Source organism: Eretmochelys imbricata, chromosome 10, assembly GCF_965152235.1.
Source record: "Eretmochelys imbricata isolate rEreImb1 chromosome 10, rEreImb1.hap1, whole genome shotgun sequence".
NCBI lineage: Eukaryota > Metazoa > Chordata > Testudines > Cheloniidae > Eretmochelys > Eretmochelys imbricata.
In genome coordinates, this window is record NC_135581.1 from 40,317,616 (window position 1) to 40,344,826 (window position 27,211).

At 44.2% G+C, this 27,211-nt stretch overlaps 1 protein-coding gene across 1 annotated transcript in view; it reads right to left on the reverse strand.

Annotated features, from left to right (window-relative positions):
- TBC1D21 (TBC1 domain family member 21) overlaps positions 1-24,553 on the reverse strand; it is a 77,160-nt gene extending 52,607 nt beyond the window's left edge. Inside the window, exon 1 of the mRNA XM_077828830.1 lies at positions 24,515-24,553. Coding sequence (XP_077684956.1) covers positions 24,515-24,553 — 39 coding nt within the window. The remainder of the gene's footprint in view (positions 1-24,514) is intronic.
- Between the last annotated feature and the right edge of the window lie 2,658 nt (positions 24,554-27,211).

Sequence of the window (27,211 nt, forward strand, 5' to 3'; positions counted from 1 at the left end):
ATGCTTATACCTGAGTCACAGCAAAGCAATTTTAGATTTTTTTTAAAAGCTCTACAGAGCTCTGGTTCTTTCAATAACAAAACCCATCGAGGTCAGCCGCTGAGTGAACCACATGCAGATTAAGTCTATTTGTGCAAGATAAATGGATACAAGCAGCAGCAAGAAAGATTAATACTGCTGAGCGCTACAAATCCAATTTCCTAGAAAGTGAATTTTCAAATCAGGGAAACAGCAGATTGCTTAGCACCCGCATGAGCATGTGGGGCTTATAATAGACCATGATGAAAAGGAAGCGTGACCGGGGCTCTCGTGACTCAGCCTGGCCATTTATTCACCATTCCATGGAGAGGGGAGGGGAATCTGCTTAATGGAAATAATTCAGACAACTTCCCCACTACTGCTTCCAATGCTCACTGAAGAAGAAACTGAAAGGAACACAAGATTGTCACACTGTGTCAGATGTCAGGTTTCAGAGTAACAGCCGTGTTAGTCTGTATTCGCAAAAAGAAAAGGAGTACTTGTGGCACCTTAGAGACTAACCAATTTATTTGAGCATGAGCTTTCGTGAGCTACAGCTCACTTCATCGGATGCATACCGTGGAAATTGCAGCAGACTCCAGCGAGAAACTGCTGAATTGGAATTCATTTGCAAATTGGATACTATTAATTTAGGCTTAAATAGAGACTGGGAGTGGCTAAGTCATTATGCAAGGTAGCCTATTTCCTCTTGTTTTTTCCTACCCCCCCCCCCCCAGATGTTCTGGTTTAACTTGGATTTAAACTTGGAGAGTGGTCAGTTTGGATGAGCTATTACCAGCAGGAGAGTGAGTTTGTGTGTGTATGGGGGTGGGTTTTTGGAGGGGGGTGAGGGAGTGAGAGAACCTGGATTTGTGCAGGAAATGGCCCAACTTGATTATCATGCACATTGTGTAAAGAGTTGTCACTTTGGATGGGCTATCACCAGCAGGAGAGTGAATTTGTGTGGGGGGGGTGGAGGGTGAGAAAACCTGGATTTGTGCTGGAAATGGCCTAACCTGATGATCACTTTAGATAAGCTATTACCAGCAGGACAGTGGGGTGGGAGGAGGTATTGTTTCATATTCTCTGTGTATATATAAAGTCTGCTGCAGTTTCCACGGTATGCATCCGATGAAGTGAGCTGTAGCTCACGAAAGCTCATGCTCAAATAAATTGGGTAGTCTCTAAGGTGCCACAAGTACTCCTTTTCTTTTTGTGTCAGATGTATGGTCCATCTAGCCCAGTCACCTCTCTCTGTTGCTTCAGAGGAAGAGGTCAGAACCCTACAGTAGCAGATATGGGATAATTTCCTCCAACCATGGTTACATCTCCTCCTGATCTCTAATATTCAACTAATGGCTAACTACAGCATGGATTTTCAATGGCATATTTGAGGGGAAATTTTGCAGCTGGCAATCTAGAAGCTCAAGCTCAAAATTTGCTTTTCTCCAAGTTTGTCCACACATATACCTGGAATGTTTGCATGACAAACAGAGTTGAAGCAAATGAGTTCAAGGATTCAAACAAACACTTGCCATCATTTGTATAAGACGTTTGCCACTGATTGTTGCATTAACAAAGTTCTTTTCCATTTCATTTCCTAGGTTTTTCCCCCTCGTTGGAGAAATCTGAGTGAAAATGGCAATTACTTCCATATTGAAAAAGTTCTGTGGCCAGTAATTATGGAGTGTCTCCACCTACCCCCTCCCCTGAAATTCCTCATTGATTTGCCTTTGCAGGTATGTGCCAGAGACCTCCAGCCATCCCAGCTGGCTCACTGGGCTGGCATGGGAGACCCCTGTCTGACAGGTCTGAGAGGCAGAAGATAATGTCTGACGGCTTTAAACATGGATTTCATTCTCCTTCTCAGAGACGTCCCTCCAGCATCGTCATCAGCCAGCAAGGAAGAGGTGTTCTGTGCCTTGACTGCTATGTGCCAGATGTGGTGTTACACCCATTTACTTTGCTAAGTGGGGCAGGGACATTGGCACTGCGTGGCTCAGGAGCTTGGCAATAGGGCACTGAGGCCTTTATGTCTAGGTCAGCAGGTGAAATCCACCCCAAGGCCCATGTTAGCCAGGGACCTAGAGAGTAACCATGGAGGCCCAGAGGCACACGATGACCCTTTGAATCCTGTCCAAGATCTCAGGGTGTTCTTGTGTAGGGATTTGGGCCCTGTTGGGGGTGGGGGGAAGCATGAGAGCAAACATCAGCCGTGATGGAAGAAAGTGAAAACAACTCCACAAGGTGCCCCAGGAGTGTTCTCATAGTGGGGCAATTGGGCACTTAGAGCGAAATACATTCTAAGGTAAAGGAAAGGGAAAGCCAACGACACAACCAGGTACCGGGCAACCTGCCACGGCACAGTTCTGCTGATGCACCTCAGTCCAGCCCCGATGCCCCTTGCTACTCCACTGCTCAGATCCCAACTCTGCTCAGATCCCAAAGCTCTGGCAATGCAACTGAATCCAGCCCCAGAGCTCCCTGCTATTTAAGTGCTGAGCTCCCCACACACAGATCTGGCAATGCGCCTTCATCGGCCATGCAGCCTCCCCACTATTCCAGGACCGCGTTTCTTCCAAGGAACTACAAATGATGTTGAAATGTGGGGCGGTAGGATGCTGGTCAGTATGACAGCCAGATTTGAACTCAGGCAAAGCACTCATCCATTAATTAACTTTGTCTGCATAGACCATATGAGCACAGCTGTCTGAAATTCACTGCCTCCTCCCCCTTGCCCTTGTCTGCTGTGTGAATGTATGTCTCACAGCTCCCATAGGAAGCATATTGGTCTCTACTGCTGGCTCACTGTAGTGGCTCTGCAGCCAATTGTTGCAGAGCTCCTTCCCTCTTCCCTTGCAATTTGCAAGGTCTCACACGCCTGGCTGCCACCTCCACTGCATGGGGCAGAACTTCTTCAGTGCAGGTAGGGGTGTGAAACTGACATCTGAAAGCCATGTGGAAAGCCTCATTGAAACCTTCCCCACAGTTCAGAGGGATCATTTGATCCTCAAAGGAAACCCAACACACCGCGGCTCATTAATGATCTGGAGGATGGTGTGGACTGCACCCTCAGCAAGTTTGCAGATGACACTAAACTGGGAGGAGTGGTAGATATGCTGGAGGGTAGGGATAGGATACAGAGGGCCCTAGACAAATTAGAGGATTGGGCCAAAAGAAATCTGATGAGGTTCAACAAGGACAAGTGCAGAGTCCTGCACTTAGGATGGAAGAATCCCATGCACCGCTACAGACTAGGTACTGAATGGCTTGGCAGCAGTTCTGCAGAAAAGGACCTCGGGGTTACAGTGGACGAGAAGCTGGATATGAGTCAACAGTGTGCCCTTGTTGCCAAGAAGGCCAATGGCGTTTTGGGATGTATAAGTAGGAGCATTGCCAGCAGATCCAGGGACATGATCATTCCCCTCTCTTCGACATTGGTGAGGCCTCATCCGGAGTACTGTGTCCAGTTTTGGGCCCCACACTACAAGAAGGAAGTGGAAAAATTGGAAAATGTCCAGCGGAGGGCAACAAAAATGATTAGGAGGCTGGAACACATGATTTATGAGGAGAGGCTGAGGGAACTGGGATTGTTTAGTCTGCGGAAGAGAAGAATGAGGGGGGATTGGATAGCTGCTTTCAGCTACCTGAAAGAGGGTTCCCAAGAGGATGGATCTAGACTGTTCTCAGTGGTAGCTGATGACAGAACAAGGAGTAATGGTCTCAAATTGCAGTGTGGGAGGTTTAGTTTGGATATTAGGAAAAACATTTTCACTAGGAGGGTGATGAAACACTGGAATGCGTTAGCTAGGAAGGTGGTGGAATCGCCTTCCTTTGAAGTTTTTAAGATCAGGCTTGACAAAGCCCTGGCTGGGATGATTTGTTTGGGGATTGGTCCTGCTTTGAGTAGGGGGTTGGACTAGATGACCTCCTGAGGTCCCTTCCAACCCTGATATTCTATGATCAGTCTCTGTTCCAGCTGGCTACAAAGTAAGGGACTCCTGTAACAGTGCCCTCCCTGTCCTCGGAGCAGGGACACACAAAAGCACTCAGAGAACATTCAAACTGCTTCCATAGAACCTCTTTGCAATTTCAAATTGTATTGCACACGGGCTAGAGTATCTTGGAGTTTTAATTTTTGGCCTTGATCCAGCAAAGTACTTAAACACATGCTTACCTTTAGGTGTGCAAGGAATCTCATCCCTCCGCAGCACGGGGCTTAAGAACAGGCTCAATTCTAAGCACCTGTTTATGTTCCTTTGAAGTTAATGGGCACAATTCACTAGCACACTGCACCTGTGCAGTCATTTACCTCAGTGCCAAGTGGGCATGAAATACTACCAATACCTGCTTTGCACTGCTATAAATGAACTACATGAGGGGTGGGGCAATAGGGAATCTTAAAGGCCAAGGGGTCACAAATACACGTTAATCCTTCACTACGTATGAGCAGGGTTATGCCAATGCTTAAAGTTAAGATTTGCTTAAATGCTGTGCTGAAACAGGGCCTGTTTGAGGAGTCAGCCTCAGGAGCCGAGCTTTTCTCACACCAATCGCCAATGGGAATGTCAATACCAGGGTGGAGATGGGCCAAGCGCCCCCTCATGGCCTTAAGAGACTGTATAGCAGCTCTGCCTCAATATCCACACTTTTCTCAATCAAAAACATCTCAAGTTCAACTCTTCTCAAGTTCAGCAGCACTGCTCCCCGGGGCTGGATGTATCAAAGTAACAAAATATTCCAAACAAAAGGTTCTCAGATCCTCATCGAATCCCTGCTCCCAGCCTTCTGCTGGGGGTCTCCCAGGCCTTCCTGCCTGGAGTCTTTGCTTGAGATCTCAGGGTTCCCTGCTGGAATCTGCTCAACCAATTCTGCAATCTGTCTCCCTAACCATCCCCCCCACAGCTTCCTGCAACTCTTTATAGGAAAATCAACTCCTCCAGACTCAGCTGGTTCCACTAGATGTGGCAGCCAGGGCTAATGGTACAGGGCTGGCCAGCTTTGGATGCCAGCCCTTATAGGAACAGGCTACCCTATTACAAAGAGGCTGGCCAACATTTTCTCAAATGGCTTGTGATTTGGGGTCCAACATGAGATATCTAGGTCCTGATTTTCAGAGCTGCTGAGGATTTTCAACTCCTGTTGAGTCCAGCAGAATTTGTGAGGCCTCAGTGCCCCTGAATATCTGGCCCTAGACCTCTGAAGTTGGGCACCTTGAAGTTGGGAAGAAATGTAGAGGATGCAACTAAGTGGCCATTTGTGAAGGGTTTGGTTCATGTGGCCTCTAGGCTTCCGGGCTGCACTTGGCAGCTGGACTAGACTGCCTTTATATGTGTGTGCAGTTGCAGGCTCATCAGCAGATCTAGACACAGTAAAACTCACCACAGGGAAATAGGGCAAGGACTAGGGCCCCAAGATAGGAAGACCCTGCAATGGTGATTGGATTTAGTATATTATTGTACCATCAGACGTTAAACTCAGCTGGCTAATAGCAGCTTAGCCACTGCTGAAGAGTGCTCCTGTCTTTCTGGGCCACGCTGCAGCTATGGCCTCTTCCTCTTCTCCCCAGTGCGGAGAGGATCCCTTGTTTCTGGTGGTAATAATGTTACAGGTGCAATAAACTGAGGCTCAGGAGGGGTAACTGACTTGCCCAAGGTCACACAAGGAGCTAGTCAGAGAGGCAGTGTGGCCCAGTGGATACAGCTGGGAGCAAGCTCCGCCATGACCTGCTATAGCTTCAGTTCTGCTCCCCTCCCATACCCTTTTCCAAGGTAGACTGGGAGCTCTTTGGGCCAGGGACAGTCTCACACCATCTGTACGTACAGCGCCTAGCACAATGTGGTTCCAATATGAGTTCAGACTCTGGCCACTACTGTACCACAAATAATAGTATTAATAAGTCACTTTCAGCTCTGGGAATAAAACCCAGTAGTCCTGACTCCAGCCCTACAGCTATTTCACTGTATGTAAAATGTGCCTAAACAACCCAGTTTAACCATAAGGCACTGGTGGCTTCCCAGGCTTACTAATGAGACCCAGAGCCATTTACCTCTATTACCAACTCCAGTAAATGGTAAGCAAAAGCTGATCCCTTCTCATATTCTGTGTGCAATGATGCCTTGTGGCATCAACTCCATTCCTAGAGTCACCCTTGAGGCCACAGGGTCTTCACTATACCATGGAGGGCTGTTGAGACCAGTGCTTCCAGGGAGTTCCTGTGCATCAGTGTCAAGGGCATTCACGAAGCCCCAGCAGATGAATGTTTAATCAATGCAATTGGCTGCCATTCAGAAATACCTAGGACAGGAAATTGGATAACACTGATAAGCCAGAGCAAATGTGTACATTCATTTACTGCCCCTTCGCTGGTGAAATTACTCACACTCTGTGCTAGCAGATCTGCTGGGCCCCACATGCTGAAGGATGGGAAATCATTCATGGTATTGAGAGGCTAACATGGTGGGGAGGCAGCTAGTAAGCCAAAGGTATCGGTTGGTATAGTTTTGTGTGTGTGTGTGTGTGTGTGTGTGTGTGTGTGTGTGTGTGTGTGTGTGAGTGAGACTAATAGGCAATGGCCTGCTGCTAGATGATTTGAAACAGAAGAAGCCTTCCAGTAAGTTTCAACAGATGTGAGCAGAGACTTCCCTGACTGGCTAGGGAGAGCTGTTATCTGGGCACCAGGACTCCTGGGTTCTGTTCCCAGCAATGCTACTCATTTCCTGAATGATCATGGGTAAGGTAACTAACTGAGGGCTGTATCTATCTGTAAAATAAGGGGATGACATCATATAACTAAACACCAGGAGGTTGTGCTCATTCATGCTGGTAAAGTGCCTCAAGTTTCTGGAATGACTGGTGCTCGGAGGAAAATATTGCCAATTAATTGGTATGATGCTTATTAAAATACTATTCCTTTGTTTCTGCTTCCTCAAATGACTTTCAGACAGCTCCCCCTCCTGAAGTTGAGGAGTTTGATCATATTTCATTTCCACTGGATACACTCAGACCCAAGGACCAAAGTGACTATTTTGTCTCAGCAAAGAGAGAGTCTGGAATTGCCTGGTGCTTTGGCTGTGTGAGGAGTGAACATAGTTGGACTCTTTGTATTGCAACCCTCTTGGCTCCTATTCAGGAGCAAGTGGAAGCAGCAGATGTGGACTATGTCACTAACAAGGTCCCATTTGACAGAACTAGGTTGAGAGTCTCACTGGTTGTGGACACGTTCTGTGCATGGGACTTGCTCAGTGGCGCTCCTTGGTCCGAGCACAGCATCAATCAATGCAGTTCCATACAGGGTCTTGGCTACCCTCAGGTCACCCTCAGATAAGAAAGCATTAAGCAACATGATGCATATCTGTCACGTGTGGTTTGTTCTCTCACTCCAGTCTTCTCCCCCAGGGGAGAAGTGTCTGTAGTGGAATGCCATGTTTTGGTAGGTTTTATATATGGCCATGCCACTCTATGTCTATATTAGAGAAGGAGAAGTGTGCCTGGCACTTGCAGTGGAAGGGTGGGGGGAAGGTTTGGGTTGGTCCTTAGTTCTTGGGGTGGGGCATTTTTTCCACAGTCTCATACCAGCCCCCAAGAAAGCTCTGGCTCCTGTATAGACAAGCTTTGCCCGGATGGTAGAAAGTTCCATTGTGCCAGAGGACTGGTATTGTCAACCAGTCTCCATCCCGGGAGATATCCTGAGTGCAGGCCATTAAGTGCCATGAAAATAAGGACCTACACTTTCACTTTGACTCCATATTATATAGAAAGCCAGTTTGGGGAACAGAGGACAGGTGTGATGGGTTCACAGTATCCCATGCTGAGGAGATGCACTGCAGTGTTCTGTACCACAACCACAGAAGTGTAGAACTGGATGGGACCTCGAGAGGTCTTCTAATCCAGTCCCCTTCACTCAGGGCAGGACTAAGTATTACCTAGCCCATCTCTGACAGATGATGGTTTTTCTTAAAAACCTGCAATGACAGAGATCCCATGACTTTCCTAGGCAATTAGTTCCATTGCTTAACTACCCTGACAGGAAGTTTTCTCCCTAATGTCCAACCTAAACCTTTATAAAGGATAAATTCATAAATTGTTCGCACTCTATAATACTGATAGAGAGATATGCACAGCTGTTTGGCACCCCGCCCCCCCAGGTATTAATACATACTCTGGGTTGATTAATAAGTAAAAAGTGATTTTATTAAATACAAAAAGTAGGATTTAAGTGGTTCCAAGTAATAACAGACAGAACAAAGTAAAGTATCAAATAAAATAAAATGAAACACATGAGTCTAAACCTAATACAGTAAGAAAGTGATTACAGATGAAATCTCATCCTCAGAGATGTTCCAGTAAGCTTCTTTTATAGACTAGTCTTCTTCTAGTCTTGGTCCAGCAATCACTCACACCCTCGTGGTTACTGTCCTTTGTTCTAGTTTCTTTCCAGGTATCCTTTGGGGGTGGAGAGGCTATCTCTTGAGCCAGCTGAAGACAAAATGGAGGGGACCTTGTCTTGTGGGCGGACACCCCTCCCTCCTCCTGTGTAGAATCCAGCTACAAAATGGACTTTTAGAGTCACATGGGCAAGTCACATGTCCACATATGATTCAGAACTTACAGGTAGCAGGCATTGTTCACATGCTACCTTGAATGTCCTCAGGTAGACTTCTTATGTGGATTGGAGTCTTCCAAGATCCATTGTCCGTTAAGTGTTTCTTGATTGGGAACTTGCAAATTCCTTTCTAAAGAAGCTGACCAAATGCCTTACTAAGGCTACTTAAAATCAAACAACTACACAGCCAATATTCATAACTTTGAATACAAAAATAATACATGCATAGAAATAAGATGAATATATTCAGTAGATCATAATCTTTGCAGAGATATGTTACATTCATAAGCATATTTCCATAGAGCATTATGGAACCTCACACTCTTATCAGGCCCATACCCTACCTTTTCAATCTCCCCATCTTAAGCCCTACCTCGCAGTCTCTCGTTCGGTGCCCACTAGTCACCTGCTGCTCTGTTGTGTTTGCTACTTAGCTCGCTGGTCTAGCTGGCAGCACTGGAGATCAAAAGAGATGGGTTCTGTTTGTGGCTCAGATACAGACTCACTGTGGGCACCTGAGTGAGTCACTCCACCTCGCTATGTGGCTCAGCTTCCCCTCTCACACAGGAGTATAATGTGCTTTACGAGTTCTATGGACAAAATGCTCAGGGGAAGGGTATGTGAAGGAAATGAAATCTCTCCCTGTATTGCATTGGGATGTGGGAGGCTGGCAAAGGAGCGCACTCAGCAGAGAGTTAAATCCAGCCCCATTAACAATGATGATGGATTAGTGTGAAATGAACTTGGCGGGGGGGTCTCAGCCTACTGCCTAGGAGCCAGGTGTCTAACTCAAATTCATACCCCTTCCTTGTTGGCAGTTTGCAAATTAATTCCAATTAACACAATTAACTTAATATTGAATAAAGACTGGGAGTGGATGTGTCATTACACAAAGTAAAACTATTTCCCCATGTTTATTCCCCACCCACCACACACACACTGTTCCTCACACGTTCTTGTGAACTGCTGGAAATGGCCCACCTTGATTATCACTACAAAAGGTTCCCCCGCTGGTAATAGCTCACCTTATCTGATCACTCTTGTTACAGTGTGTATGGTAACCCGTGTTTCATGTTCTCTGTATATATAAAATCTCCCCGTTGTATTTTTTACTGCATGCATCCGATGAAGTGAGCTGTAGCTCACGAAACCTTATTCTCAAATAAATGTGTAAGTCTTTAAGGTGCCACAAGTACTCCTTTTCTTTTTAGGAAGGTACAGAGATCTGAGCCAAGAGAGGTTAACTCTATCAAGGTGTCTTAAAGTATAAGCAGCAACAGCAAGTTTAGCAAACTGAGAAAGGATATAAAGGAAAACTTAACCAGTATGCAAAAATATTTGACAAAGAAGGTTATATTTTTAGCCATAAGCAAGGAGTGTGGCTGCAGGGGTTGGGAACCCGCACCCCTGGTTTTTATCATGGCTTTGAAAGGAGAGTGGGGGGGGTCATTACCTGCGCCTGCAAAACCTGAAGCTAAATCGATTATTTTACTTCACTACAGAGGTTGTGAGGGAGATTCCCACACCTGAGCCATTCTTTTTAGGTGCTCAATCTGAGAAACTGTCCCAGATTGCAGTGAGAGGAAGTTTTGGAACAAATTGTTAAATTAAACAGTAATAAGTCATCAGGACCAGCTGGTATTCACTCAAAAGTTCTGAAGGAACTCAAATATGAAATTGGAGAACTATTAACTGTGGTATGTAACCTATCACTTAAATCAGCCTCTGTACCAGGGAGTAGCTAATGTAACACCTATTTTTAATAAAAGGCTCCAGAGGCAATCCTGGCAATTACAGGCCAGTAAGACAAACTTCATTACCTGGCAAATTGCTTGAAACTAAAGTAAATAATTGAATTATCAGACAGATAGATTAAATTGATTTACCTGGGAAGAGTCAACGTGGCTTCTGTAAAGGAAAGTCATGCCTCACCAATCTATTAGAATTTTTTGAGGGTGTCAGTGAGCATGTAAACAAGTGATCTAGTTGACATAGTGTGCTTGGAGTTTCAGAAAGCCTTGAAAGGTCCTTCACCAAATGCTCTTAAGCAAAGTAAGCAGTCATGGGATAAGAGGGAAGGTCCTCTCATGGATCAGTAACTGGTTAAAAGAGAGGAAACAAAGGGTAGGAATAAATTGACAGTTTCTACAATGGAAATGGTAAACAGTGGGGTCTCCCAAGAATATGCTCTGGGACTAGTGCTGTTCAGCTTATTCAAGAACGATATGGACAAGTGGGTTAAATAGTGAAGTGGCAATGTTTGCTGACGATACAAAATTGTCAAGACAGTTAAGTCCAAAGTTGTCTGTGAAGAGTTACAAATGAATCTCACAAAACTGGGTGACTGGGCAACAAAATGGCAGATGACATTCAGTGTTGATAAATGCAAAGTAAAGTACATTGGAAAAAATAATCCTAACACTACAGACAAAATGTGGGGACTAAATTAACTGGTTCCACTCAAGAAAGATCTTGGAGTCATTGTTACAGGTTTCAGAGCGGTTGTATCAGCAAAAACAACGAGAAGTCCTTGTGGCACCTTAGAGAGTAACCAATTTATTTGGACATAAGCTTTCATGGGCTAGAATCCACTTCATCAGATGCATGGAGTGGAAAATACAGGAGCAGGTATAAATACATGAAAAGATGGGAGTTGCCTTACCAAGTATGAGGTCAGTCTAATGAGACAATTCAATTAACAGTAGGATACCAAGGGAGGGGAAAAAACTGTTGTAGTGGTAATGAGAGTGGCCCATTTCAAACAGTTGACAAAAAGGTGTGAGTAACAGTAGGGGGAAATTAGTATGGGGAAAATTAGGTTTAGCTTTTGTAATGACCCAACCACTCCCAGACTTTATTCAAGCCTAATGTGATGGTGTCCATTTTGCAAATTAATTCCACTTCTGCAGTTTCAAGTTGGAATCTGTTTTTGAAGTTTTTTTTGTTGAAGAATTTCCACTTATAGGTCTGTTATTGAGTGACCAGGGAGATTGAAGTGTTCTACTGGTTTTTGAATGTTATAATTCCTGATGTCAGATTTGTGTCCATTTATTTTTTGTGTAGAGATTGTCTGGTTCCACAAAACAGGTCCACTTCCTAGACACTACAGTGCTAATAAGCGATGGTCACATAACCACCCCCTTATTCTGGAAACCTACTGACTGCTTGCCAGGGTTCCCTCCCCACTCTGAACTCTGGGGTACAGATGTGGGGACCCGCATGAAGGACCCCCTAAGCTTATTTCTACCAGCTTAGGTTAAAAGTTCCCCAAGGCATAAATCCTTTTCTTGTCCTTGGACGGTACTGCTAACAAAACCAAGTGATTTAGACAAAAATCCAGGAAAAAGGACCAGTTGGAGTCCCTGTTTCCACCAAATATTCCCCCAAGACCCTTCATCTCCTTTCCTGGAGAGGCTTGAGCATGATATACTAACCATTTGGCTACAAAGTGAGCACAGACCAAACCCCTGGGTTTTTAGGATACTGAAAAATCAATCAGGTTCTTAAAAGAAGAATTTTATTTTTTAAAAAAGTAAAAGAATCACACCTTCAAAATGAGGATGCAAGGTAACTTTACAGGGTAAATAAAAAGATTTAAAACACAGAGAGTTCCCCTCTAGGCTCAACTTCAAAGTTACAAACAGAAATAAAACTCCCTCTTAGCATCGGGAAAATTCACAAGCTAAAACAAAAGATAAACTAACAAGTTGCAGTGGGGGAGGTTTATGTTGGATATTAGGAAAAACTTTTTCACTAGGAGGGTGGTGAAACACTGGAATGCGTTACCTAGGGAGGTGTTGGAATCTCCTTCCTCAGCGGTTTTTAAGGTCAGGCTTGACAAAGCCCTGGCTGGGATGATTTAATTGGGGATTGGTCCTGCTTTGAGTAGGGGGTTGGACTAGATGACCTCCTGATGTCCCTTCCAACCCTAATATTCTATAATTCTATGAAAACATATTTCCTTGCCTTTACTTAAAATTTCTGCAATTTTAGAGGTGTCATTTCAGGTATATTTTCAGAAGATGGTTTACCTGCTTGGGCTCGCTCTCTCTCTCTCTGTCCAGAGAGGGAACAAACAAAAAGAGCACAAACAAAACCTCTTCCCACTTCCCCCCAGATTTGAAAGTATCATCTTTCATTATTGCTCCTTTTTGTCAGGTGCCAACCAGGTTACTTGAGCTTCTTAACCCCTTACAGGTAAAGATTCAGTACAGCTACACAAGAGGGATTTTATGTTACTGCATACATAAAATTGTTACTCTTCTCTTTTTATTTATGACACCGCTATACTTACTTACATGCCTCCAGCTTTTATCCAGACCACATCACACGCTTCTACAGCCAAGCTCTAAGATACAACCGCATTTGCTCCGATCCCTCAGACAGAGACAAACACCTACAGGAACTCTATAAAGCATTCTTAAAACTACAATACCCACCTGGTGAAGTGAAGAAACGGACTGACAGAGCCAGAAAGGTACCCAGAAGTCACTTACTACAAGACAGGCCCTACAAAGAAAGTAAAAGAATGCAACTAGCCGTCACCTACAGCCCCCAACTAAAACCTCTCCAATGCATCATCAAGGAGCTACAACCTATCCTGAAGGATGATCCCTCACTCCCATAGGCAGGAGACAGGCCAGTCCTTGCTTACAGACAGCCCCCAACCTAAAGCAAATACTCACCAGCAACTACACACCAAAAACCAAAACACAAACCCAGGAACTAAACCCTGAAACAAACCCTGGTGCCAACTCTGTCAGAGAGTCATAGAGTTTAAGATCAGAAGGGGCCATTATGATCATCTATTATGACCTCCTGCACAACAAAAGCCACAGAATCTCACCCACCTACTCCAGTAATAAACCCCTAACCTATGTCTGAGCTACTGTAGTCCTCAAATCATGGTTTAAAGTCCTCAAGGTGCAGAGAATCCTCCAGCAAGTGACTCGTGCCCCACGCTGCAGATGAAGGCGAAAAACCCCCAGGGCCTCTGCCAATCTGCCCTAGAGGAAAATTCTTTCCCGACCCCAAATATGGTGATCAGCTAAACCCTGAGCATGTGGGCAAGACTCACCAGCCAGACACCCAGGAAAGAATTCTCTACAGTAACTCAGATCCCACCCATTCTAACATCCCATCACAAGCCATTGGGCATATTTACTGCTAATAGTCAAAGGTCAATTAATTGCCAAAAATTAGACTTTCCCATCATACCATCCCTGCCATAAACTTACCAAGATTAGTCTTGAAGCCAGATATGTCTTTTCCCCCACTGCTCCCCTTGAAAGGCTGTTCCAGAACTTCACTCCTCTGATGGTTAGAAACCTTTGTCTAATTTCCAGTCTAAACTTCCTGATGGCCAGTTTCTATGCATTTGTTCTTGTGTCCACATTGGTACTGAACTTAAATAATTCCTCTCCCTCTCTGGTATTCTTCTAAACAAGCTAAGCTCCTTGAGTCTCCTTTCATAGGACAGGTTTTTCCATTCCTCGGATCATCCTAGTAGCCCTTCGCTGTACCTGTTCCAGTTTTTTTCATCCTTCTTAAACATGGGAAATCAAGACTGCAGACAATCTTCCAGATGAGGTCTCACCACTGCCTTATATAACGGTACTAACACCTTCTTATCTCTACTGGAAATACCTCGCCTGATGCATCCCAAGACTACATTAGCTTTTTTCATGGCCATATCACATTGGCGGCTCCTAGTCATCCTGTGGTCAACCAATACTACGAGGTCCTTCTCTTCCTCAGTTACTTCTAATTGATGCGTCCCCATCTTCTGACTAAAATTCTTGTTATTAATCCCTAAATGCATGACCTTACACTTCTCACTATTACATTTCATCCTATTACTATTACTCCAGTTTACAAGGTCATCCAGATCCTCCTCTATGATATCCCGGTCCTTCCCTAAATTGGCAATACCTCCCAGCTTTGTGTCATCCACAAACTTTATTAGCATACTCCCACTTTTTGTGCTAAGGTCAGTAATAAAAAGATTAAATAAGATTGGTCCCAAAATTGATCTCTGAAGAACTCCACCAGTAACCTCCCTCCAGCCTGACAGTTCACCTTTCAGTATGACCCGTTGTAGTCTCCCCTTTAAACAGGTCATTATCCACCTTTCAATTTTCATATTGATCCCCATCTTTTCCAATTTAACTAATAATTCCCCATGTGGAACTGTATCAAATGCCTTACTGAAATCGAGGTAAACTAGATCCACTGCGTTTCCTTTGTCTAAAAAATCTGTTCCCTTTTCAAAGAAGGAGATCAGCTTGGTTTGGCATGATCTACCTTTTGTAAAACCATGTTGTATTTTGTACCAATTACCATTGACCCCCAATGTCCTTAACTTCTTTCTCCTTCAAATTTTTTTCCAAATTTTTTTCCTTGCATGCAACTGATGTCAAACTAACAGGCCTGTAGTTACCCGGATCACATATCTATTCAAGATCACATATCTATTCAAGGGATACCATCATAGGATCTAACCACATCAGCCATACCATTTGGGGCTCCTTCACCTGCACATCTACCAATGTGATATCTTCCTTCATCTGCCAGCAATGCCCCCGTGCCATGTCTATTGGCCAAACCAGACAGGCTGTATGCAAAAGATTAAATGGACACAAATCTGACATCAGGAATTATAATATTCAAAAACCAATAGGAGAACACTTCAATCTCCCTGGTCACTCAATAGCAGACCTAAAAGTGGCAATTCTTCAACAAAAAAACTTCAAAAACAGACTCCAACGTGATACTGCAGAACTGGAATTAATTTGCAAACTGGACACTATCACATTAGGCTTGAATAAAGACTGGAAGCAGGTGGGTCAATAAAAAACCTAAACCTAATTTGCCTCCTACTAATTTCCCCCTACTGTTACTCACAACTTAGAATCATAGAATATCAGGGTTGGAAGGGACCTCAGGAGGTCATCTAGTCCAACCCGCTGCTCAAGGCAGGACCAACCCCAGTTATATCATCCCAGCCTGGGCTTTATCAAGCCTGACCTTAAACACTTCTAAGGAAGGAGATTCCACCACCTTCCTTGGCAACGCATTCCAGTGCTTCACCACCCTCCTAGTGAAATAGTGTTTCCTAATATCCAACCTAAACCTCCCCCACTGCAACTTGAGACCATTACTCCTTGTTCTGTCATCTGCTACCACTGAGAACAGTCTAGATCCATCCTCTTTGGAACTCCCTTTCAGGTAGTTGAAAGCAGCTATCAAATCCCCCCTCATCTTCTCTTCTGCAGACTAAATAATCCCAGTTCCCTCAGCCTCTCCTCATAAGTCATGTGCTCCATCTCCTAATCATTTTTGTTGCCCTCTGCTGGACTCTTTCCAATTTTTCCACATCCTTCTTGTAGTGTGGGGCCCAAAACTGGACACAATACTCCAGATGAGGCCTCACCAATGCTGAATAGAGGGGAATGATCATGTCCGTCGATCTGCTGGCATTGCTCCTACTGATACAGTCCAAAATGCTGTTAGCCTTTTTGGCAACAAGGGCACACTGTTGACTCATATCCAGCTTCTTGTCCACTGTAATCCCTAGGTCCTTTTCTGCAGGACTGCTGCTGAGCCATTCTGTCCCTAGTCTGTAGCGGTGCATGGGATTCTTCATGGACTCTGCACTTGTCCTTGTTGAACCTCATCAGGTTTCTTTTTGCCCAATCCTCTAATTTGTCTAGGTCTCTCTGTATCCAATCCTACTCTCTAGCGTAACTACCACTCCTCCTTCTTGTCAACTGTTTGAAATGGGCTCATTACCACTACAAAAGTTATTTTTCTTCCCTTGGTAGCCTACAGTTAATTGAATTGTCTCGTTAGACTGAGCTCACACTTGGTAAGGCAACTCCCATCTTTTCATGTATTTATATCTGCTCCTGTATTTTCCACTCAATGCACCTGATGAAGTGGGTTCTAGCCCACGAAAGCTTATGCCCAAATAAATGTGTTAGTCTCTAAGGTACCACAAGCACTCCTTGTTGTGTTTGGAGTCATTGTAGATAGTTCTCTGAAAACATCCATTCAATGTACAGCAGCAGTCAAAAAAAGCTAATGGAATGTTAGGAACCATTAGGAAAGGGATAGCTAAAACAGGAAACATCATAATGCCACTATATAAAGCCATGGTATGCCCACAACTTGAATAGTGCTTGCAGTTCTGATCACCCCATCTCAAAAAAGATCTATTAGAACTGGAAAAGGTACAGAGAAGGGCAACCAAAATGATTAAGGGTATGGAACAGCTTCCATATGAGGAAAAATTCAAAAGATTGACAACTGTTCAGCTTGGAAAAGATGACTGTAGGGAGATATGGTAGAGGTCTATAAAATCATGAATGGTGTGGAGAAAGTGATTGTTACCTACCCCTTCACATAACACAAGAAACAAGAGTCACCCAATGAAATTAATAGGCAGCAGGTGTAACACAAACATAAAGAAGTACTTCTTCACACAACACACAGTCAAGCTGTGTAATTTGTTGCCAGGGGATGTTGTGAAGGCCAAAATTATGCAATGTTTCAGGAAAGAATTAGATAAGTTTCTGCAGAATAGGTCCATCAATGACTATTAATCATGATGGTCAGGGATGCAACCCCAGGCTCGGAGTATCTCTAAACCTTTAACTACTAGAAGCTTGATGACTGGTCTGACCCAGTATGGCCATTCTTTTGTTAAAATGAAAGCAGTACTTAACACTGTACATTTACATACTTTAACTGTTTTTCATTCCTTTTCTGGTTTCTTTAATGAAAGGCTATATTTTAATGGTGTTTATTGCCATGAAAATAAGCAGGCTGAGCTCTCTAAACCTCATACTCTGTTCACTGTTTAATCTTGGACTAGCACAGGGTTATCTTAAACCTCTGACTCTGGACTCATTTATTCCACTGAATTTAACACAACATCTATAAGTCACAGACAGCATGCAGGAAGAAATTCTCAGATTTCCAAATGTCTTTGAAGAGAAGATGAAATAGAGCTGCAGGAAATTACAACATTTCAAAATTTGATTTTGTTCCAAATCAGAACAAAACCAATACAATTTTCCCACAAAGCAGAAATGTTTTAAAAAATGGGACAATCAAAATGTCCTGCTTTTATAAAAGTCAAAATATTTCATTCAGATGCAGCCTTTATTTTATAATTATAGTTATAAATAAAAATAATTTTGAAACTGTTATTAATATGAACTGTGACCATATAAATCATTGTTGCAACGAAAGGCCTCTAGTGGCACCAAATCTTGTAAAAGGAGGTCACGTAAGTTGTTCATGAAAAGGTTATGATTTCCTGGTTATAATTATGCTATCTGTAAGCATGGATCAGTTTTGTATTTAAAGATATAAGTATTGGCTGTATACTGTTTGTATTTCAAATTTGTGCTATGCTTCTGGGTGACACCCTAGAAAGTTTGTGTCAGCACTGCCTAGCCTGCTTGATGGGCCATTAAGGACCATCAGCTATACAGTTGACCCACTGAGAGAAGGCAGATACACCTTGTGACTCAGCAAGGCATGCAGGGACATGCCTGTGGACAGAACTCTAAGATTTTTCCATGCAATGTGCTGGGTAGCTTGTTTTTTGAACAAAGGAAACACAGACTGCATGGCAAGAGACTATAAAAGGGAGCTGCATCTCCTCCTTTTTGTCTTCAATCCTGCTTCTTACGCCAGGAGGAACTTTGCTACAAACTGAAGCTCTGAATAAAGGACTGAATGACCCATCCAAGTTGTGGGTGTACTCCAGAGACTTGAGCCTGCAGTTTATTCCATCACTGCTACAAGAATGAACAAAGGACTTTGCCATTGCTTTATGTAATGGATTACTTTCACCCATTCTAACTCTCATCTATATTTCTTTCTTTTTATGAATAAATCTTTAGATTTTAGATTCTAAAGGATTGGCAACGGTGTGATTTGTGGGTAAGATCTGACTTGTATATTGACCTGGGTCTAGGGCTTGGTCCTTTGGGATCAGAAGAACGTTTTTTCTTTTACTGGGGTATTACTGGGGTATTGTTTTTCATAACCATTCATCCCCATAAGGAGTGGCCCTGGTGGTGATACTGAGAAACTGGAATGTCTGAGGGAATTGCTTGTATGACTTCTGGTTAGCCAGTGGGGTAAAACTGAAGTCCTCTCTGTTTGGCTGGTTTGGTGTGCCTTAATAACAAAGGACACACCTAGCTTTGGGCTGTGACTGCCCTGGTCTAAGCAATTTGTCCTGAATTGATACTCTCAGTTGTGTCCCACCAGAGTCTGCATCGTTACAGAAACCAAACGTAATTTTGAAACAAAAAAATGTAAACATTCTATTCAACTTTATTGAACAGCAATTTGATATAAGAGGGCTCTTCAATCTAGCAAAGAAAGGTATAGTGAGATCCAAAGACAGAAAGTTGAAGCTATAAAATTCAGACGAGATATAAGGTGTACATTTTAAACCATGAGGGTAATTAACTATTGAAACAACTGACCAAGGGCAGTAGTGGATTCTCAAGCACTGACAATTTTTAAATCAGGACTGGATGTTTGTCTAAAAAGATCTGCTGTAGTTCAAACGGGAAGTAACTCAGGGAAGTCCTATGGCCCGTCTTACCCAGGAGATCAGACTAACTGAACTTCTGGTCTTATCTATGAAATGCTTCATTCCAACATTTTTATACAGGGAAATTAATCAAAGTCAGTGTGCTCCCATCAAATGTTTCTGTCAGAGAATGTGCCTGCCCTGCATCACCCCCTGCTGGATATGTATGCCACTCAGGCACTTTCTGCCTCAGTTTCCCCTCACGCAGGTTCTCTCTCTCTCCCAGAGAGTCAGCTGGTTCAGTTCTCTCGTTGGATCAAACTAGAACTGACTAATGAATTGACCTTCAAAAAATAGCTAAATAATTGCCTGGATTTTCCAGAGTTCTTAGCATGTGCTTAGCTGAGCCCTTTTGAAAACCTGCCTCTTACCTAGGTACCTAAATGGAGGCTGAACATCTTGGCTCATTTGTGGATGCTGAGCCCTTGAACATCTATCCCAAAGTGTCCAGTTCTAGGACAAAGTTCAGACTGTTGTCTTAGAGGAATTAAAGTGGGTAAAAATGAAATTTGAGTTACTATTAGCATTGGAGTGAGTGTGTGAATGAGTTGCTGAAGATGTGTGGAACTGTGCTAATAACTGAAGCTACATCTAGACTTCTAGCTGGGGTTGATGCCCAGCCGAAGGCGACCTAGCTGTGCTGGCTCTGATTGCTAAAACAGCGATTAGCCACAGCAATGCAAGAGGGCTGGCTGCTGAGTACATGCCTAGTGTCTCGGATGGGCATGTACTAAGGGCGGCGTCTTTGTGCTACCACCACTACACCATATTTTTAGTGTGTTAGCTAGATCACAGCTGCTAACATACAGATGTCTCCTCAGGCTAGAATCAGATCCCACCATGAAGGGTGGGTGTACCATGCCCTGTGTAACCTAGCTTCCATGCGGCTAAGCTGACTCATTCTTATCTGAGAGCTCATGCAGTTAAAAATGAAAGAAATTCACTAAGCATTACAGTGCTGGTATGTCCTGTGCTCTTATGCAAACACAGGTATAATGGGGTCCCAATAAGCATGAAGGGTGATGAAGCACTGGAATGAGTTACCTAGGGAGGCAGTGGGATCTCAAGCCTTAGAGGTTTTTAAGGCCTGGCTTGACAAAGCCCTGGCTGGGATGATTTAGTTGGTGTTTGTCCTGCTGTGAGCAGGGGGTTGGACTAGATGACCTCCTGAGGTCTCGTCCAACCATAATCTTCTATGATTCTATGTAAGGCCTAGCTCCATATACTCACTGACTGCTCTGATTAGTCTTTGGTGGCTTCTAAAACACTGCAAGAGGGATCAAAAAGGGATATAACCCACAGTTGCTGACTTTTCAAAGTGCTGGGTGGTGCTTGACCCCCCTGCTCCTCCCCAGGCCCTGCTGCCACTCCACCCCTTCCCCAAAGGCCCCACCCTGCCTCTTCCTGTCCCCGCTCCACCCTCTCCCCCAAGCACACCACATCCTTGCTCCTCCCCAGTCCCTCCCAGCCTCCTATATGCCAGGAAACAGCTGTTTTGTGAGAGGCGCTGGGAGGGACGGGGAGGTGCTGATCTGCAGGGACTGCCAGAGGGTGGGAGGCACTGTGGGGGTGAGGGGGAGCTGATGGGGGGCTGCCGGTGGGTGCTCCACACCTACCATTTTTCCCTCATGCGTGCTCCAGGGCTGGAGTCGGCGCCTATGATATGACCTTATCCCTTCTGCCCGTCAGAGTTGGCAGCAACAAGGGCAGGGTTCAGTATCTAAGGGTTCCATTCTAATAACACAATGCAAAACCAGCTTGATCCCCCACCCAGTGACCTGGGACAAATATATATCACCCCCTCTGGGCACCTCTAAGAGGCAATACTTCCCCTCTCGCAAGCACAGAGTCTGAGTGTAGCAAAAGCCTTTCTGAGAGAAACAATGAGAAACACAGAGAGAAACAATGTGGCATTATGTTGAGGAAACACCACCAACAGGATTCATAACACAACCCATGAGCAAAACCCATCCCAAGCAAATTGGGCCGTGTTCTTTCCCTTTGGTTCTTGAATCTAGCAACCCAAAAGTCACGTAAAGTCCCAAAAGTCCAACAACCCAAAAGTCTCTGTCCCTGGTCAGTGCACCCCCAGAGTTCGAAAGTTTATCTGCAGAGTTTTACCTCCCAATCTGGGTGGAAATGGGAGGGTTAAAGGGCACCTTACATGATCTAAAGCCAATTGCCCCACCTCTCCATGGGGCTCCGCTCCACTCTGTCCTACGAATCGCTCTGCTCTGCCATCCTCCCCATGAGCTCCTCCACCCATCCTGCGCCACTCCACTCTGCCAGCCACCCCACTCATCCCATGAACTGCTCCACAATATATCTTCAGCCCCCCCCTTAACACATCACTCAGTGATTTTAGCTCTCTTGTGATTTCAGCTTGTAATAGGAGATCCTCAGTGCTGGCACACCATTGCCCCAAAGTGACTTCAGCTCAGCAGGCAGTAACTAGACTCCTACTAGAATCAAAATTAGCTCTGCTATCTTACAAGGGAGAGGAGCAATTGGCATGTAAGACCCTCACCAGAGGGGCCCATACCACCAGATATTAATACCTGTTCCCATCCTCTCTCAATTCACTGAGTTTTGGAACCCATGTTCCTTGCCTAGCAAGTGCTACTTAGTTAATGGTGAGTCCCTCCATCATAACAAAAGGCCAAGAACAGTTCCACTGTGCTTGATTCACATAATCAGGATAACAACAACTTATTCTTCCTGCCCCAATAACAGAGACACTGAGGATCCCACAGCAGCCAAAGTGACCATTTGGGCAGCTATGAGCTCATGCTAGGTGGGGTGGGTCTACCTATGCAAATGAGATCAGTCCCTGAAGTTCTTTTCCACAACTTGCCACAACTCACCACCAGATGTCAGGGTAGAGCTCATCTTGACTCTGCTTACACCTAGACAGGACAAATGCTCAGGAATGTTTTCTTTTTAGCTGCAATGGATTTAGGCCTGGGGTTATTTTCAGGGCTGGGATGCTGAAGCATAAGGGATTGTGTTGTGGGGAACTTTATAACTAACCTCTTTTTTGTTGGAAAAATGCTAATTCATCAAAACTGAAATTGGTGTTGGTTTCACTGAACTGCCTGTTTAAAAAAAAAATTTAGAAAAATAAGAAATATTTTTTAAACTGTTTCATTTTTCAGTTCAAAACCTGTTTTCATTTTTATATTTATGTTATTTGATATGTATTTGATATTTATGTTAGTTAAAAAACAGTACAAATATTAGCCAAAATCAAAATGTAATACTTTAAAATGATCAAAACAAGATTTTCAATTGACCCAATTTTTTTTTTGAGACAAATTTTCAAGTGTTTCACTTTGTCCCAAATCAGGATGGGAAAAAAATGTTAAAATCTCAAAAATTCTGTTGGGATGGGAAAATTGTTTCCTGCCCAGTTCTAAATTTGTGGGCAAAAATCCACATTGCATATGTCTGAGCAGCTCTGTTTTGTTTTGTTTTTTTCCTGTCTGCAATCCTGAGGCTCCATGGAATATGGATTAATGAAGAAAAGGGGCAGAGCTGACCAAAATAGGGAGGAAACAAAAGGTAAAAATATACCGATGGGGAAGGAGGGAAAGAATTTGTTTAAGACCAATACACCTTCCCAGCAACCATGAGAAATGTTGCACTCAGCTCCCATCCCAGTAGTTCAGGTGGAAATTCTTCCACAGATGAGACATGATTCTCTTGATTAATTCTCTTGAATGTTCCAGAATGATTCTATATCAGAGAAGGACTGGATTCAAACTGAGAACTTTGTCTCCTTCAGTCCTTCCTGCAGGACCATGATGGGAGATAAATTCTTCTCTCTCTCCTTTCCCAACGTTCTGTGGAGCAAGGAGGCTCCAGGGACATTGTAAAAAAGTCAGCCTACTCCCATCTCATTGAAAGAAGATACTATGAGAAGGTGGCGATGGGGGAGGAGGGTCACTGCCTTCTTAATTCTTCATTTCCAGACTGCGTTATTGCTAACTCGCTATTATCTGAGCTCTAGGGGGAAGGTTGCAGGGAGGAGGGGAGCAGAGAGATAATTGTGGGACAAAAATAGCAGCTGCTGTGCAAGCAAAGCATCCTGCGATGTCCCTTTAATTGAGGGCTGAATTCAGCAGTTTCTATACATTGAAGAGAACATATTCAGCACACTGAGCCATCTGAGCCACAGACTCTGTTCCACAGGTATGATTTAATGTGGAACAAGAATTAAATGACAAGGAAGTCGTGTATGAGAAACTCAGTAAGGCCAAATTCACTATCACTGGTATTAATGGGTTTGCTACAGGAATCCATTTAGCCCACTATGCTCCAGTAGCTAAACCCAGACTGACTCTCACACTCTGAATACCATAGAACTGGTACAAATGGCAGGGATAAACTGTTATGAAATTGCACAAATAGGGAGGCTGTATTTCTACAACCATTAGCCCAAATTCTTGATTTCTATGTTGCACATTAACCATTTGGGTGGATCAGCATGATATTTAATTTACATTAAAGCAGCCTGAGATGAAGGGAGCGCAAAATTAACTTGACTTGATTTACAGCATAGAAGCTGGAATGAATGGGACCTTTGCAACCCTGGCCTGATGCCCCATCAGAAAAAAAAAACGAGGGTAGGGATTAGGCAGGGAGGATAATAGTTTAGAGCCAAGTCACTTACCCAACAAAGAAATGCAACAGCCATCTCTGAAATACATGCCTATCGTGTGGCATTGGTCTTTCATACCAAGCAAGCTCCTTGCCATTTGCAGTTATTAAAAAAGCCCATGACGCTTTTTGCAAAAGTTGGATAGCCCAAGTATCATGGCTAACCCCCAGCTGGTGCAATTAATGACATTCTGTCTCCCAGCGTTCTCACCTGAGGCTTCAGTTGGTTGCAGTATTCTTCACCTCCTCTCCGAACCACCCCCTAAAAAACCCCCAAACTGTTATATGTTATGTGTTCTGCTAAACAGCTGCATTGCTCCACCTCAGAAGTAGCTCCATTTCAGTGTTGGGTGACACTATTCCTTCTAATCCCTTTTTCACCTCACAGAGCTTTATTGTGAGGCTTAATTGGCTAATGTTTGTAAAGTGCTTTGAGATCCTCAGGCAAACTGTTATAGAACAGAATAGCATTATTGTTGTGGTGGGGTTTTTTAAAGTATTTTTCATTGAGAATGTAGAGTTCTGCAAAATATCAATGACTGCAGTTTTAATGTGGATCCAAACAGAACTGAGAGTCAGGCCCCCTGGGTTACAGTCCCAGTTCTGCCACTTACCTGCTGTGTGATCTTCAGCAAGTCACCTTTCCTCTCCATGACTCAGTTTCCCCTCCCACAGTTTATCTAGACTATAAGCTCTTTGGGGCAGGGACAGCGTGGAGGAAAAATTCAGTGGACCCAAGTAGGCCTAAAACTTTGGTCAAGCTAACTGTGTATATGAAGCATAAGAAGAGTGTGGAAAATTCATTGAAGAACAATTGCAAACAGCACAGCTTAAGAAATGTAACCATAACCTCTAGAAGTTAGAAAAAACCATTAACTGCAAGGAAAACACTTGTCAATAACAGGAAAAGCTTGTTTTTGCTAAACTCCAAATAAGGCAGAGCTACTGTTGAAGCTTGCACTATATGTCAAATAAGGAAAATGCTGTTGAAGAAAGTGGGTTTGACAAACTCTGGTTTTCAGCAAGATAAGCTCCTGTATTTCTTTTTATGGCAGAGCAGCTCCAGCTGACTCTCCCTGTATTTGCATGCTTGAATAAAGGGACCTCAGGTTTGTTCTGATCCAAACACAATGTGTGGTTAATTTTTCCACGACAATCTTGGTGCCGTGACTCAGTGACCCCTGAGAGCTGGAGGACTGCGAGCTGTTCCCCACGAGACCCTTGGCCCATCTGAAAAGGTGAAAGACCTTTTGAAATCTCTATATTGGGTTTCTGGTGGAGGACCACCCAGAGGCTCTGGGTTTGGGTGAGTTGCATGCTCTATTCAGACTTCTGCTGCCGGACATGCCTGACACCTTTGGGATGGGTCAGAGTCCCATCCAGGTTTGGGTTCCCAGGGAAGAGCTACTAAGGGTGGCTGGGCAGGTCGTGGATAGACCTGGTTCTGTGTGCCAGTGTGAAAGTGAAGGCCGGTAGACCTGTGTGAGTGAGAGTCACAGGAAGACACCCAGAGTGCCCTGTGAAGCTCATGACCAGTGAGGGGCCTGTCTGGGTCTAGGAGTGTGTGATCCCATCCCTTCCGTCCTTGGACGGTCTGTTTCCATACCCTCTTTCCTCCCCTGTCTCTGGTTCCCGCCTGAAGGCGGTTTGAAAAGCCACTGACTGGTCTGATCACCTCACCCAAAGCGACAGTGTACGTGGTGTCAGCCAACACTCTTTGCTAAAGGGGGGCTGTAAGACAGTTGTGGAGGCCCTAAACAAACCTTCCCTGTGTGAGTGGGATGAGTGAAAGATCCGTAGGGATTCTAGGAGCCGGGGGTCCAAAAGGGATTCCTGCACTCACCAGCTAAAATGGGGGCCGGTGAGTCGAAAAGGATCACCGTCCTGCCAAAAGGCACACACTAGTTCTCTTGCAAGTTTCTGGAAAATTGGAATTGGTATACCAGGGATAGGGATAATTTAAAGTTATGGTTTCCCTTAGAGGGAAAGTTTTGACCTTGACAAGATTGTGCACCTCAGAAGTGCGCTTCTGGTCAATGACAGTGTGAGGCATATTTCTATTGGCATGAAGAAACAGAAGAAAAAAAATGGCTCTGTGAATCTCATATAAGGAGTCTCAAGGACTCCCAGGAGAAACTTTCAACACAATTAAAAGAGATAAAAAGAAAATTGGCAAAGAATTTAAATCCAACTAAGCCGGCGAGAAATATGAAGCAACAGAAGCCCCTTACATTCACCCCTCAGACAGTGACTCCCCATACTGAGAAAACGTTCCCCTTGCACCAATTCCTGGGCATTGGTGCTTCAGGTCATGAGACCTTTGTGTATGCACATGCACCTTGGTCTCCTACAAAATTGTATAATTTACCTAAAAATTTTCCAAAAATAAGAGAGGACCCTGTTAAATTCAAATGGTTATAAACTATTATAACCCTACATGGGCAGATTTAAACCAGCTTCTATGAGGGGTCATGCCTAGGGAAACACTGAGTTGCCTTTGTGAAGAAGCTCAGTGGCCCAAGCAAAATCCAGGCCATAACCAGAGAAAGTTAAATAAAATCAGAAAGAAGCTGTTAAATAAAATTCTCACAGTCTGCCCAAAGAAAGCTGTCTGGAGCAAAAATTAACACCTGTAAACAAAGTAAAAATAAGAATTTAAATAAAACCCAAATACTCTCACCGCCACATTAAAACTATGTTAATGACCTTCCAGTTCCAGAACATACAGGAACCCCGTAATAGCTGCCCACTGCAGGTGAAGAAGGGGAAGGCCAAACCAAGGTCCCCACCATCCACCTCTCCTAGGGACCCAGTGATGGCGCATGTTACTATTACAAGCAAATGGGCCATTGGATACAGTAAATGTCCCTACCTCCCTGGTCGATCCAAAAGCAGTAGTGGTGGGCAACACTCTTATTCCCCACCCCGTCTCTTCACCTCTGTCCGTTTCCATCGGTCCTTTGTTCGACTGTCATGCTTTCCTCCTAAGCCCTTTTTCACCTGCTAACCTTTTGGGAAAAGACTTGCTGTGTAAATTAAATTGTATAATCTGCTGTACCCCAAATAGTGTGTATCTGGACGTGCCTGATCCCGCTCACAATGAGGTCCTGGCAGTTTACAGGGGAAGACCAACCCCTGCCCTTCCTCACTGCATCAGGAACTGCTGGCTAAGGTCTCTCCCTCCTTGTAAGCCTTGTGAGCCGATCATGCCAACCAGGTTGGGTGCATTGGGTCTGCCCAACCCATTACAATTCACCTAAACCCAGCAAGACCCCTTCCTGAGGTGCAGCAGTACCCTCTATCAAAACAGG